This window comes from Microtus pennsylvanicus, chromosome 18, assembly GCF_037038515.1.
Source record: "Microtus pennsylvanicus isolate mMicPen1 chromosome 18, mMicPen1.hap1, whole genome shotgun sequence".
Taxonomy (NCBI): Eukaryota; Metazoa; Chordata; class Mammalia; order Rodentia; family Cricetidae; genus Microtus; species Microtus pennsylvanicus.
In genome coordinates, this window is record NC_134596.1 from 2,186,583 (window position 1) to 2,199,766 (window position 13,184).

The 13,184-nt window shown below is 46.4% G+C and overlaps 1 protein-coding gene and 1 long non-coding RNA gene across 2 annotated transcripts; both read right to left on the reverse strand.

Moving 5' to 3' along the window:
* Window positions 1-2,910: 2,910 nt before the first annotated feature.
* Window positions 2,911-4,009, reverse strand: LOC142837681 (uncharacterized). Its single transcript, XR_012908308.1, has 4 exons — window positions 3,931-4,009; window positions 3,568-3,621; window positions 3,275-3,378; window positions 2,911-3,117 (listed from the first exon to the last, which is right to left on the reverse strand). It is a non-coding gene; the product is annotated as an uncharacterized LOC142837681 (long non-coding RNA).
* A 2,097-nt stretch (window positions 4,010-6,106) lies between these two features.
* LOC142837831 (orphan sodium- and chloride-dependent neurotransmitter transporter NTT5-like) lies at window positions 6,107-10,429 on the reverse strand. The gene is made up of 8 exons (XM_075953202.1): window positions 10,378-10,429; window positions 9,997-10,156; window positions 7,821-8,314; window positions 7,318-7,475; window positions 7,089-7,215; window positions 6,754-6,929; window positions 6,474-6,584; window positions 6,107-6,352 (listed from the first exon to the last, which is right to left on the reverse strand). Exons 1-8 carry the CDS (start codon window positions 10,427-10,429, stop codon window positions 6,107-6,109), a joined length of 1,524 nt encoding a protein of 507 aa, XP_075809317.1.
* Window positions 10,430-13,184: the final 2,755 nt, after the last annotated feature.

The following is a 13,184-nucleotide window of genomic DNA, read 5'->3' on the forward strand; positions in this document are numbered from 1 at the left end:
CTTACATGGGGTCAAGGGAGGAGGGGTATATATGAAAAAGCTCAAGCTGCTTCCCAGAAACAGCTGACATTACTAAGCCCTTACATTTAAGCCTTTTGCAGATTCTTTCTTGTTCTTCACCACCATTACCATCGCCACTCTCCTTTATAATACTATGTGGTAAATACTGTCATCAGTGCCCCCATTTTATATGAAGAAAACCAAATCCCAGGGTTGGGAAGGGTGAATGACCTTTCTAAGTTTATACAAGATGAAAAGTTGAACCAATGTTTGAACTCAAGGAATTTGAGGTCCCAAATGTGTTCATTACCTCTGTGCCACACCCAGGAAAGACACAGAGGTATGTTAAAAAGACTTGGGCAGGCTGCAGAGATGGCTTAGTGGTTTAGAGTGTGTACTGCACCATGAGAATTAGGCCTCCTGGCCTACATATCATTCCCAGTGCAGATACCTGCGTTTCTGAGCTCAGATGTGAAATGTAATATTCATGAAATAGAAAACTATCTTAAGAAGAGGCCCATATTTATATGAAAGCTTGACTTATAACAGGGATAGTATAACAAATTAGTGGGCTTTCAGTAAATGGTTACACAGATGGAAAAATAAAGTTAAAACCCTACCCACATCACACACAAAAATACCAGATGGAAAGCAAAACTTAAGAATGTTAAAATATAGGAGGGAATATGGGGAGAAGTTTTTAAATGAGACCTCAAAAACCAGCAATTACTATTACTATTATTTTGGCAGCACTGGTGATTGAACACAGGGCTCCCCTGCACTCCGCCACTCAACTATATCCCTAGACTCAATTTTTTAAACTAAGAATTTGTTAATTACATTTTTAGTTCTTTGTTTCTATTTTGCAAGGAGCACACGTGGAAGTCAGAAGACAACTTGCAGGGGTTGGTCTTTTCCTGAGGGACTAAAGCTGAGTCATCAGGTTTGGACCAGTATCTTTAGAGGCTGAGTCACCCCATTGGCCCTTCAATTAATATTTAAAGGTGTGTGCTACAGGGCCTGAGTCTGACCCTCTAGACCCACACAGTGGAAAGGAGGGATCTACTGACTCAGAGTGTCTTTTTCTTTTTTCAAGACAGAGTCTCTCTGTGTACCTTTGGAACTTACTCTGTAGACTAGGCTGGTCTTGAATTCACAGAGATCCACCTGCCTCTGCCTCCTGAGTTCTGGGATTAAAGGTGTGCGCCACCACTGCCCGGCTTCTCAGGTTGTCTTTTGACTTCTACTTGAGTGCCATGGCATAATGCTTTCCCTAACCGGTTCCATTACATAAATAACTACAATAAAATTTTAAATGTCTCAATACTAAAGATACCTAAAAGAAAGAAAACTCAGGCCACACATACTGAGAAAAAAAACTACAATGTAAGTAACCATCAGAGGTTATATACAGAATTTCACATCTCTAACAAAGAGGCCACTTGACTTTCACAATACATAAGGGATGAGAAACTGGAAGTCACAGAAGAGAAATCCAAGTGAACAATAAGTAAGTGAAACGGCATTGCACACACACCATGCATTTCAAGTCCTGGAGAGGATGTGGAAGAATGGGAACTCTGACTGGGAGAGGAAAGGACATTGATCGTCCTCTTTGGAGAGCAATGGGAGACACTTAGTCAGGCTGAAGGCACAGCTGCTCCTATGATTCAGCAATTCTGCTCTAAGCATGGACCTCAGCAAGTAGCAGTAATGTGATTAAAACCACACCAAACAACAAACCCCCCAAACAACTAGGGGTTGAAGAAATGGCTCAGAGGTTAAAAGTACTGACTGTTCTTCCAGAGGACCCAGGTTCAATCCCCAGCACCCACATGGCAGCTCACACCCACCAAGTTCCAGAGATCCCACTGCCCTCTTTTGGCCTCCAAAGGCATAAGGCATGCACATGGCGTACAGCCGTACATGCAGGCAAAATATCCATTCAACTAAAATAAATCTTTAAAAAATTAATACTCAGCAGGCTGTGGCAGCACACACCTTTCGTCCCAGCACATGGGAGGCAGAGGCAGGTGGATCTCTCTGATTTCGAGGCCAGCCTGGGCTACAGAGTGAGTTCCAGGTCAGCCTGGGTTACACAAAGAAACCCTGTCTCAAATATAAAATAAAATAAAACCAAACAATGAAAAAAAAACCCAAAACAAACAAACAAACAAAAAACCACTCTCTAAATGCTCATGAGTAAGAGATGAGGTAAAAACTAAATGTAAATGCAACAAAAAGTTCTGATTTAACAGCACTAGGCGTGGATAAGCAAGTATTAACAATAGGTCATGACTCTCAGCAGCTGGACGTTATTAACAATTATGTGGCAGGGAAGGATCTGAGTGCTTCCCTCTGACATAGGTGCTGTCTTCGTTCACTGTGTGGGTTAAGACACTAAGAAAGACGAAGTAACTTTGGTAAGCTCACAGAGCAGTAAGTACGGACAGGGTAGCTGACGCCAGTCCCATCCTTACAGACATCCTTACAATGTGGCATGCTTGTCTCTGCACCTTCTGCACGATCCTAAGCTAGTCTTAGTTCTTCCTTCCATGCTTGGAACATTTGGTGACAGAAATCATAAAGTGGAGATGAAACACTTGTGAAATGTAAATTACATTTCTATTGTTACTAGTTACTAATAATAAGGGTTACTAATAACATAAATATAAAAAATACAGTCCTTCCAGTTCTAAAGAGTCTAGGATTTGATGATGTCTAAAAAGGAAAATCTCTAAATTTGCTGATAATTCTTCTCTACTGTTCACAACTTACTGACCCTAAGATATATGATGAGAGAACATGGTAATTCTATGGACAGGCCTTCTGACAGACCTGAGCGTGAATGTATCCATAGGCAGACACTTCATAAAGGCATCCCCACAGGGACTTAAACATTTCCTCTAACACTGTAAAAATGAGGTTACATACTTACCTAGTGCCTTTCAGGTTCATCACTGAATATGCTCATGATACACAGTGCAATCCAGGTATCTGTGTCAGTATTAAAGTTATAAGAGCATCTTACCTATAGCAATAGTCTTAATATCAACAAGATAAGCCAGTTTCTTATTATCTTCCATTCCTCGCTGGCACCTCTCGTTGATACAGACGCTGAAACATGAAACAACAAGGTAAGGTAAAATGGGCTTTGCTAGGGTCTTCTGGAGGGTTCTGAAATAGCACATGGGACAACATTTTTAGCCTGATCTGGAGACACACACTTTAGAAGTCCCAAAGGAATCCTTCTGGATTTCCAGGGTTCAATTACCTGATGAGGTGAGGGTTCATGAATTCAGTGCGTACAGAACCCAAGGAATCATTACTCCCATATTCCACCAGGGTAAGCTCTCCAGCATTGAAGATCATGCACACCTGGGGAAGAATGGAGGCGGTGTGGAGAGAAGTGGGGGTAAGGGGCACTGTAGTTCAGGGTGACCTCTCCCTGTCTTTTCCTGTTTCATCCCCACCCTGTACCTGCAGTCTCCCCATCCCTCGCCTCTCGCCCCTCTGACTAGAAGCTCCTGCTTACTGAAACGGGGGCAGGGAATCGCGGCTACTCACATTCTCATTTTCAAAGAAATATTTCTCATTGCCACCAGATCCCTGCCAGGCTATCTGCAAAGTGAGGAGAAAACATCATAGACAATGTAGACAATCACCCAAGACAAGGTTGGAGGATGTCAGTGGCAAGGAAGAGAGATGGTATTCAGGGAGGTTTTGACGTTACACAAAAGGTGCGCTGTATCAGACTCTTGCCCTGATCCTCATATTTCCAAGAGAAACCAGTCTGACTGTGGAAGTTTATATTCCAGGAAATAATATCAGAATGGTATCCTATGGGGAATCTTACTTCTTAGGGCCCGCATCTTCAGAATTAGCAAGCCAAGACATCCCATTACCCACCCTTCCTCTCTCGGTTCCTACCTCACTGAGGCGATTGGTGTTCAAGTCTCCGAGCAGCAGTTAAGGGTTACTCACAATCCAGGAGACAGCCCCGCCGACAGTTTCCCTTTAGCGGTCCGGTCCAGTCGGTCCCCTTGGCGGACAGGAAGAGCCGGCTCCCAAGGGGAAGGCCGACGTCTGAGCAGGGCACGCGACCCGTGGACGTCAGCGGAGGTGGCCGCGAAACCCAGGGCGCCACAGCCCGGTGACCTGCAGCTCGCGCAGGGAACCCTTACTTCCCTCTGGCCCGCGCTGGCCCGAGAAGACCCCGGGTGCCAGGGAACTCTGGCTCGTTGTGGGCGGAGCTAAGTCACTGGTTGCCGGATTTCACGGTGTTGGCTCACGGTGCCACTTGCCAGGAGGATGAGATCGTGGGCTGCGTGACGTCACAAGTTGCCAGGTAGATTTCACACAAGCACATGAAGGAGGGAAAAAGATGCCAGGAAAACTGCCAAGGGTGGAGGGTCACATACTTATTATCCCAGCGCTTTAGAGGTAAAGGTCTGGGAGTTCCAGGCTCGGAAGGAAAGAAGAAAGGAGGGAAGGAGGGAAGGAGGGAGGGAAGGGGGGAAGGAAGGAAGGGAGGGAGGGAGGGAGGGAGGGAGGGAGGGAGGGAGGGAGGGAGGGAGGGAGGGAGGGAGACAAGAGAGAGAGATGAGAAGATAGAATAAAGATTTATGATGTTAAAGAGCTAGAACATGTAGGTCCAAATCCTATTTTTAAACTTACTTGAGGAAATGTGAGGTTTTTTTAAAAATAAAAATTGAAAACAAGGTCTGCAAATTTAGAATTGTAAGGACATCTCATGAAATTCAAGATGAACAATTCCTAACCCCTTCTCCTGCCCCCCAAAAACATAGTAGTGCTGGCAAATGCGCTGTTAAAGGGAGCCAAGGATCTGGGGGTCAGGGTTCAGAGGATGAATAGAGGATGAATAGACCTGAGAGGGGCAGGGGCCACGGGGGCTGAGCGAGAGACTCTACTCAGGCTTCTGATAACAGCTACTCCACGCTGCTCCAAGTGAGGTCCCCCAACCTTCAGCATCACCTGCTAAGGGAGACTGGGAGGTCTAAATTCTTCACTCCTCCTCTCAAGGCTGGAAAAAGCAATAAAAGCAAGAAAGGCACTGACGAACCAATCTGAGCTTCTGTGATGGCAAAGGGCACTTCATGGGTGGCACCAAGCTATGTTGACAGCAGAACAGCAGGATCGGGCTCCAGGTCTCTCACACAGTAGGGCGTTTACAGCTAATCAGAGTGTGCTATGTAATCAAAATGACAAGGGGGCCAGAGAGAACGTCAGCCATCAAAGAGCACTTGTTGTTCTTGCAGAGGACCCAGATTCGGCTCTCAGCATCCATACTCTGACTCAAAGCCGTTGGTAACTTGTTTCAGATCTGACACCCCTCTCCTGACCTCCGTAAGCAGCAGGTCTACCCATGGTGTACATAGTCTATGCAGGCAAAACACGCACACACAATGAATAAACAAATAAGAGACTCTTTAAAGGGATAAAAATAACGACAAGAGCTGGGCATGGTGACACACGGCTGCAAGCCAAGTTTCGAGAAGTAGGAGGAAGGAGGATCAGGAGTTCAAGGCTAGCCTGGGCTAGATAGGGAGACCCTGTCTCAAAACACAAAACGTCCTCAGGGATCTTTGTTGTCACCACAGAGAAAGACTAAGGTCTGAGGTGACAATGTGGTCAATATGCAATGTACACATGTATCGCAATGTACCCCATGAACTCATGGGATTAGAATGTGTCCAAGACAAGAGGAAGAGCTGCAGGACTGTGTCAGCCAGGAGAGAATCCTGTTCCCTAACCTTTTGGAGTTTAGCTTTACCAGATGGGCAGAGAACACTAAGTCTGGAGCCCACAGCTCAGGGCCTGCGGAGGAAGCAGATGTCCGTGGATGGCTCTGAGAGGTGAACACAGCTGCTGTTCTCTGTGTGAATGACCTTTGCAGTGAGTGACCTTGGCACGCCGGCCATTCTTAGCGTCTGCTAGCACATCAGCTTTGAGGTGGCTGTTGGCAACCTCCGGCACTCTCTAATGTTCTCAGCTAAGAGGGAGCAGAGCTTTTAACCTCCCTGAAGTTGAGATGTGAGGATGGGTTATGAAGCTGCCCAGGTTAGACTTGATCAGGAAACTGGCCTTACTTCTCACAGCAGCGATGTGTGGTTATGGTGGCCCAGAAGCCCAGGATCGAGAGGATGAAAGGCATGATGAACAGCAAGGTGAGCATCTTGATCAGGACCATAAGGAAGGCGTCCCCCAGACAGTTGTTGAAGTCAGGCATGTATGAGGACAAGTAGACGATGGGCCCAAAGCCTAGGCCCATGTCTAACATGACCTGGACCCCTGCTTGGGACCACACGATTGGGTCGTAAATGCTTGCCACCTGAAAAGGAGAGGCGGGTAAAACAGGGACGTCAAGATTTGGGAAGGGACATCATCTCTCTAAGGGAGGAGGTACAGGAGACAATGGTAGGCAGCTGCGCTGCTCTGCGGAAGGACCTCACCTCGAGAACCAGCAGGTGTTTCAGCCCATATACTGTGCCCTCCATGGGCAGAGTCCGGAAGAAGAAGCAGAAGATGATGAGATAGGGAAGTAGCACCAGGACGTTCAGAACCTGCGCAGAGTGCAGCATGTCAATAGGGACTCATCCTTGTGCATAGCTCAGGGCTGGGGTAGGACTCAGAAGAGTCTTCATCCAGGCAAGGAGCTTGCAGGGGTAACTGACCAGGCGGGAGAAACAAGCTCATAGCCCTTGAGAATGCCAAAGGCCCAGTGCGACTCACCTTCTCCAAGGACTTGATCCCATTCATTATGAGAACACAAACGAGACACCAAGCCAGAAAGAGGCATATGCCCAGGTTGAAAGCTACAGGCCCTCCGTCCTCTATTCTGTCTGAGGCTTTCAGGGTCTGCTGGTACCAAAAGTACGTGTAGGATGTTGCCTGCTTACATTCGGGATCTGGGAGGACATGGCTTTGGACAGGCCTGCTAGACATGGCAAACCCTCCCTCTTCACCCCTGCAGCCCCCTGCTCTTTGTGTTGTCTTCCGAGTCATGCCCCTCCTTTCTATTTTCTCCTCTGCCCAAGTTCTCCGTTTCTCCACCTCTCCTTCCTCACCAAAGCTACTGGAGTTCCTTTGAAAGGGACAGTGCTGCCATGGAACAGTGAAGTAGAATATGTGGCTCATGTAGAAGAGGATCCAGGAATTAAACAGATTCGTGTAGGTGCTGATGATGAAGCACACCTGGAGAGCAGGGGAGACATGTCTGGGAGGAAGAGCAGGGGCAGGGAGTGAAGGGTGAGGAGCGGCTGTAGGGGCAGGCTTGGGAAGCTTGGGGCTCCTCACCAAGAAAGTGCTGTATCCCAGTCCACCAAACCAGGGACCCAGGGTCTTCCACAGGTCAATGCTGGCACGCTGTACTCTCTGGCCAACGGCCATCTCCAGGAAGAGCAGAGGAATTCCAATCCAGAACAACATTATGGTGTACATTATAAGAAAGCTGCCTGTGGAGAGAAGGAAGAAAGACTCTGAGAGCCTCGGGCCCACAGTGCCTGTCCTTCCTCACCAACAGCAGCCTCCCTCGGGCCACGGGCTTGAGGCTTGCTGGCTCCACAGCCCATACTGGTCACGCTTCTTATTCCTAGAGGTCTCAGACGCCTAGTTCCCCTCAGCATCCTCCTGGTTATCCCCCTGGCCTATGCTTAAAACCCTGCACTTCTGCTTCTCCTGACCCTGGGTCTCGGAAACATGGTTTCTATTGTTCTCCGGCATCCAGACCCCTCACAGATGTTATCACTGGGAGCCAGGGCAGCCTCACTTCTCTGTGCCTCTTGGGTTCCCAGACTTACAGCCTCCTTTGTGAAGCCACTGTGAGACAAAGCGCCAGAGCTGAATCGGCATCAGCAGGTAGCTCACCATGGCCAGGATGAACTTAAGCTTGCTGGACCAGAGCTGACGGGGAAGGAAGACGTCACTCTCTTCCCTGCTCATATATCTTGTCTCTTCTGAGATTGTCACAGTCGTTTCTTTTGTGGCTCTGGGCTTAGGTTGTGGGCCACCTCTTATCTGAGCCTCCAAAGCATGGGTCTCCCAGGCCCGAGCCTTTGCCACCCGGGTCTCTGAGACTGCGGCCTGTGTGTCCCAGGCTGATACACACCAAGTTAGGATCCCACCTTCCCATTCCTCAGTGTTCGACTCCAGCTCGGAAAGTCTTGAGACTGTGGATAAGTTTTGTTCCACCAATGACTCTGAAGTCTTTATTGAGGAAGACTCTGGAGGCGCTTCCTCTAGAGAAGCTTTTGCTTTGGCGAGGGGAGGGGCCCCTTCCCCTTTCTCCGTGGACCTGAAAATCAGATGCCACAGATCTTAGGAGAAACCAGGGCTCAGTGAGTTCCAAACTCTCTCAAAGGAGAATTTCATTTCTACTCTCTCCACTTACTGACATTCAAAACACATACATCACACACACCACATACATGCCATGCAAACACGTATCACACAAACAGGCCCTACATATAACATACAAACACATCATGTACCTTAGACAAACAAAAATAAAGTGATGGTTAAGTTTCAAAATTACTGTCTAGTATTGTTGCAATTTTCAAGCAGTCAATAGGGTTCCCCCCCCCCCAAAGTTCTTGTTTGGAGTTCGGGCCAGAACGTCATGAGAAGGTACACCATTTCAGCAGTTGGTACCCAAAGAAGCAGTCTTAAGAAGCACTGTCTGCATCATGATGTCGTCTCAACCAGGTGGAGTTGTTGCTGTGGGGCCCCATCTTCCTGAAAATGTCAAAGATAGTGCAGGAAAAGTATCTGTAGTGAAATCTATTGTTCATCATAGAAAACTTAAACATCATTCATATAAACATACATTCAATGAAGAATACAATATAGGCATGGAGAAAGTGAAATTTTTCCTAGTCTTCCTTCTGTCCCATACCAGATAGCTCCCGATATGAGACAGAAACTATGAAGGTTCCTTTTAACAACACACTTGGATTTAGAGAAGTACAGAGCCATTGTCCAACTCCAAAACCAGCTCTCTCTCTCTCTCTCATTCTCTCTCTCTCTCTCTCTCTCTCTCTCATTCTCTCTCTCTCATTCTCGCTCTCTCTCATTCTCTCTCTCTCTCTCTCTCTCTCTCGATCATCTGTCCTTACAAGCCATATTTCTTTTTCTTGATGATCCTTATTGGACAGTTATTTTTCCTTCTGTCAGCGTCCAAACTTCCAGGGTCTTGTGTATTTTCCTGTAAAGACAACAGCAGAACCCTGCCCCAACCCTTATGATGTTTTCTTACCACCTGTATGGTTGTCACCCCATGGATGAGCTGTCATTCCTCTTTTTCAAGAGGTTTCTCCTTTTCAAATCAAATCTTTATTAATTTTGATGGTATCCATAGTTTTTTTTCTCCTGTGAAAACAAAAGTGAAACCCCCTCCCCAGTATAGGACATCTCCTGGTTTCTACTGTGAGGTCAACACATCATTGAAATATACTGGTTGATTCAATTCAGAAGTTTTTTCTATTATCCAATGACTCTCTACTGCCGTTGTTCCTTTCTCATTAGCGTTAAGAAAATTCAAGGTTAATAAAGCATTATGCAATCTATTTCTGGGGGTATTTTCTATCCCTTGCTGTTTGTTCAGCATATTCTCTTTTTTTACTTTTATCTGCATTTATTTCATGTTGAATTTATTCCCGTGCCAGTTTTTGTTTCTTCAGTTTCTTCTGGGATATCTTTTTCTTCTGTGCAACCTTCTCTTCTGGCTTTGGAACAATCTGTTCCTTTTCAGTGAGGATCATCTTGATGTGGCAGGGGGAGCTCATGTAAGGGTTAATCCGGCCATGAGCGCTAGATGTGCTCAATGACCAGAGAGTCTACATCTAAACCCTTCAGTTCAGCATTGCTCACTGCATTTTTAAGCATGTGCAGCAAAAATTTCGCACTCTTTTTGGCCACCGACCCTGTGTCCAGCCCCACTGTTTGGCCTGGGCACACCTACTGACTCCACCATTGTACCGTCGGAATGGCACATACGGCTTCTTCGAAGTGACATCTTTCAGATACTTGGTGGCTTTTCCGATATGCATACCCTTGATGGCCTGGGCCGTTTCTCGGGTGTTCTTAATGTGAACCCGAAGGTTTGATCCTCTCCATTTGCATGATTTTGTAGGGTTTTCTGGGTCAAGAGAGTAGCAAACCACAGGCTTGGACGCTGTTCCAAGTCCTCTATCAAACTGCTCAGGTCATTGTCTTCTGCATCACAAGAAATGAACATTTCTGATTCTGGTTAGCTTTTGGTGCTTCTGGCTCTAACCCTAATTTTTAGCCTTTTATTTTAGGTTCAATTATTTTGTAGACCGCCCTGGCGGGTCTGTTAGTCTAGGGGTTGTAACCCACCTGGCAGGTCGGTTATTCCAGAGTCCCGGAGATGCGCTATCTGAAAAGACATGGGCGGGAGAAAGGAAGAAGGCCAAGCAAGGTGTTGTCAAAGCCTCCGTTTATTAGCGTCATGGTTGCGGCTTATATAGCCCTTGGATGAGGAATTTGGGTTGGGATGGGGGGCAGGGGCATGACCAGGGCAGGAAGGGATCTTGCAGGATAGTCGAGTCAGTCACGAGGTCTTCAGTCAGGAGGTTACGATTCCTCAGTCAGGATGTCAGGATTCCTCGGTCAGGAGGTCACGAGCTGACACACCTAGTTCTCTAGATAGTTGGAATGTGGGGCAGGTCCTGCTAACAGGTAGCTCTCAAGATAGTTGGGTGTGGGGTAGGCTCTGCCAATAAAACAGTTCTTAATACCGTTGGGGTGTGGGGCTCTCTGCAAACTCCCCAGGACAGTGGTCCCTGCAATACTTTTGGGGGGAAATGGCTCCTGACATTATTGAACAATATAAAACATTTTAGAAGCACAGATGTCCCACAGCCTTATAAATTTATTTAAAAACTTTTTTCCTAAAAAAACTTTATTTTATTTTATTTTTTTTGTTTGTTTGTTTGTTTTTTGAGACAGGGTTTCTCTGTGGTTTTGGAGCCTGTCATGGAACTAGCTCTGTAGACCAGGCTGGTCTCGAACTCACAGAGATCCGCCTGCCTCTGCCTCCTGAGTGCTGGGATTAAAGGCGTGCGCCACCATCGCCCGGCTCCTTAAAAAAAAATTTAAATTTCTTAAATGTCTTCCTGCAATATTAAAAATAAAATACTTCTCTGGTCCCACCCTCGACAGCATATAAACAGCCTGTCTTTTAAATCTCAGCCTGCTCTATTTCACTGTAGTTGGTGCTTCTGGTGACGATCCCCTGACACTGGCATTTCTAAAACTGTTAAGGTCCATTGTTGCAACTGCACATTCGTTGGGGATCTAGTCCTCCCATACATTTGTAAACCTCAGCTGTTTCCTGTGATCCCTTTATGTCTTTATAACCATTATCACCTGGGTGACTCTTAATTAACAAAGCCTAGCTGGCAGAATGGCATAAAACATTGAGGTGCAGCTTTAATACTTAAAACCATATATATAAAACCTTGTTTTTAGAATGGGACATGAGTCACCATGCACAAATCTATCCCAACCCAAACTATCTTGGAGATCTGTTAGGCCCACTCCACGTGGTCACCGTTAATTAAGATGGCGGTAAAATCACGTGGCATTGATTTTTTTTAACTCTAGCAAAATGGCAATCCAAAGCTTAAAATGGAATCATGCCTTATGGTTTTTTGAAACAGGGTTTTTCTGTAGCTTCGGAACCTGTCCTGGAACTAGCTCTTGTAGACCAGGCTGGCCTCGAACTCACAGAGATCCGCCTGCCTCTGCCTTCTGAGTGCTGGGATTAAAGGCAAGCATCACCACCACCCAGTGCTTTAAGTTATCAATTCCCAGTGTTACTAATTAACTTTTAACCAGTTTTACTTTAATTTTGACAGATTTTTTTTTACCGTATCTGACAAAATAAACTTATAAATCTGAAGCTACAGAATGTGACTGTTCTGCTTTGTTTTCTTCTTGTCATTGTGTCAGGGGCTCAGACTGACAGAGTGACAGAGGAAACTTTTAAATAAGCATGGGTCTAGCAAAAGAAGAGCCACAATCCAACTCTAGAGCCAGATTTTCAATAAAAAAAAAACAGCATAAAACAGTTTTAACATTATCTATACCAAAACATCATCTGAATTTCTGCTAACCCAAATTCAGTAATCAGAGGTTGAAAGACCCTCGGTGTGGGGAGATTCTTACTCAAGTCTCGGGATAACACGACCCCCCCAGTAACTCACGAGAGACCATCTTTGCTGCAATCACACAAGGTTTATTGACAGGTACCAGTGCACTGGGGCCAAAACTCATAATCCACGCAGAGGAGGAGTTTGACCCCAAGTAACTGGGAGAAGGGGTTTTTAAGGGAAGAAACCACGGCCCAGTAATCCCAGCACTCACTCGAGAGTCAGAGACAGGCGGGCCTCTGAGTTTGACCCAGCCTGGTCTACAGACTGAGTTTGAGGACAGCCAGGGCTACACAGAGAAGCCCTGTCTCAAAAAAACAAAAAACAACAACAAAAAGTCCTCTTCCTTGATGCTGTCTGCTTCCCTGGCCTCTGTAACTCAACACTGACTCCCAGCTGTCAGGGAATCTACCCACCAACACACACACACACACACACACACACACACACACACACCCAGAGAGAGAGAGAGAGAGAGAGAGAGAGAGAGACCATTCCTGCCTCATAAATGAAGAGAACGGCCCAGGAAGACTAAGAGAATGAGCCAAAGGCACACAGCAGCATGTGTCTGGGCAGGAATTAACTCAGCCCACCTTGCTCCAGAGCCCATGCCTGAACCCCACAGCTGAGTGGTTTTGTTGTTGTTTTGTTTTGCTTGCTCACTAGTCTCTAAGCATTAGCTTGACTTTAAGATTGGCACCCCTGCTCCACAGGCATTACCTCACTCAACCCCAGTGAGGTTTTATGCCTTCCCATCACCACCCCAGCCTAAGACAATCAAGCAGCCCTGCTTCATACCCTGGAACCAGAATCTGTTGGAAGCTACTGAGTACCAGCCTCAGTACTCCCTCAGGGTTCAGAAGAGGACTTCTACAGAAGTGAAAATTGGCTTTAAAAAAGGGGGGAGGGGTGATTATTCAGCCACAAATAAGACTGCAGTTCCGGGTTCTAGAGCCATGCATGTGCAGGCAAGCCCTCAGGCAATTGCCT

Coding starts and splice junctions, on each gene's coding strand:
- LOC142837831 (XM_075953202.1), bottom strand. CDS start 10,429: ATGTCTTTTCAGATAGCGCATCTCCGGGACTCTGGAATAACCGACCTG. Junction 7,216..7,317: donor TGGGATACAGCACTTTCTTG/GTGAGGAGCCCC, acceptor CCTGCTCTCCAG/GTGTGCTTCATCATCAGCAC. Junction 6,930..7,088: donor AAGGAACTCCAGTAGCTTTG/GTGAGGAAGGAG, acceptor ATGTCCTCCCAG/ATCCCGAATGTAAGCAGGCA.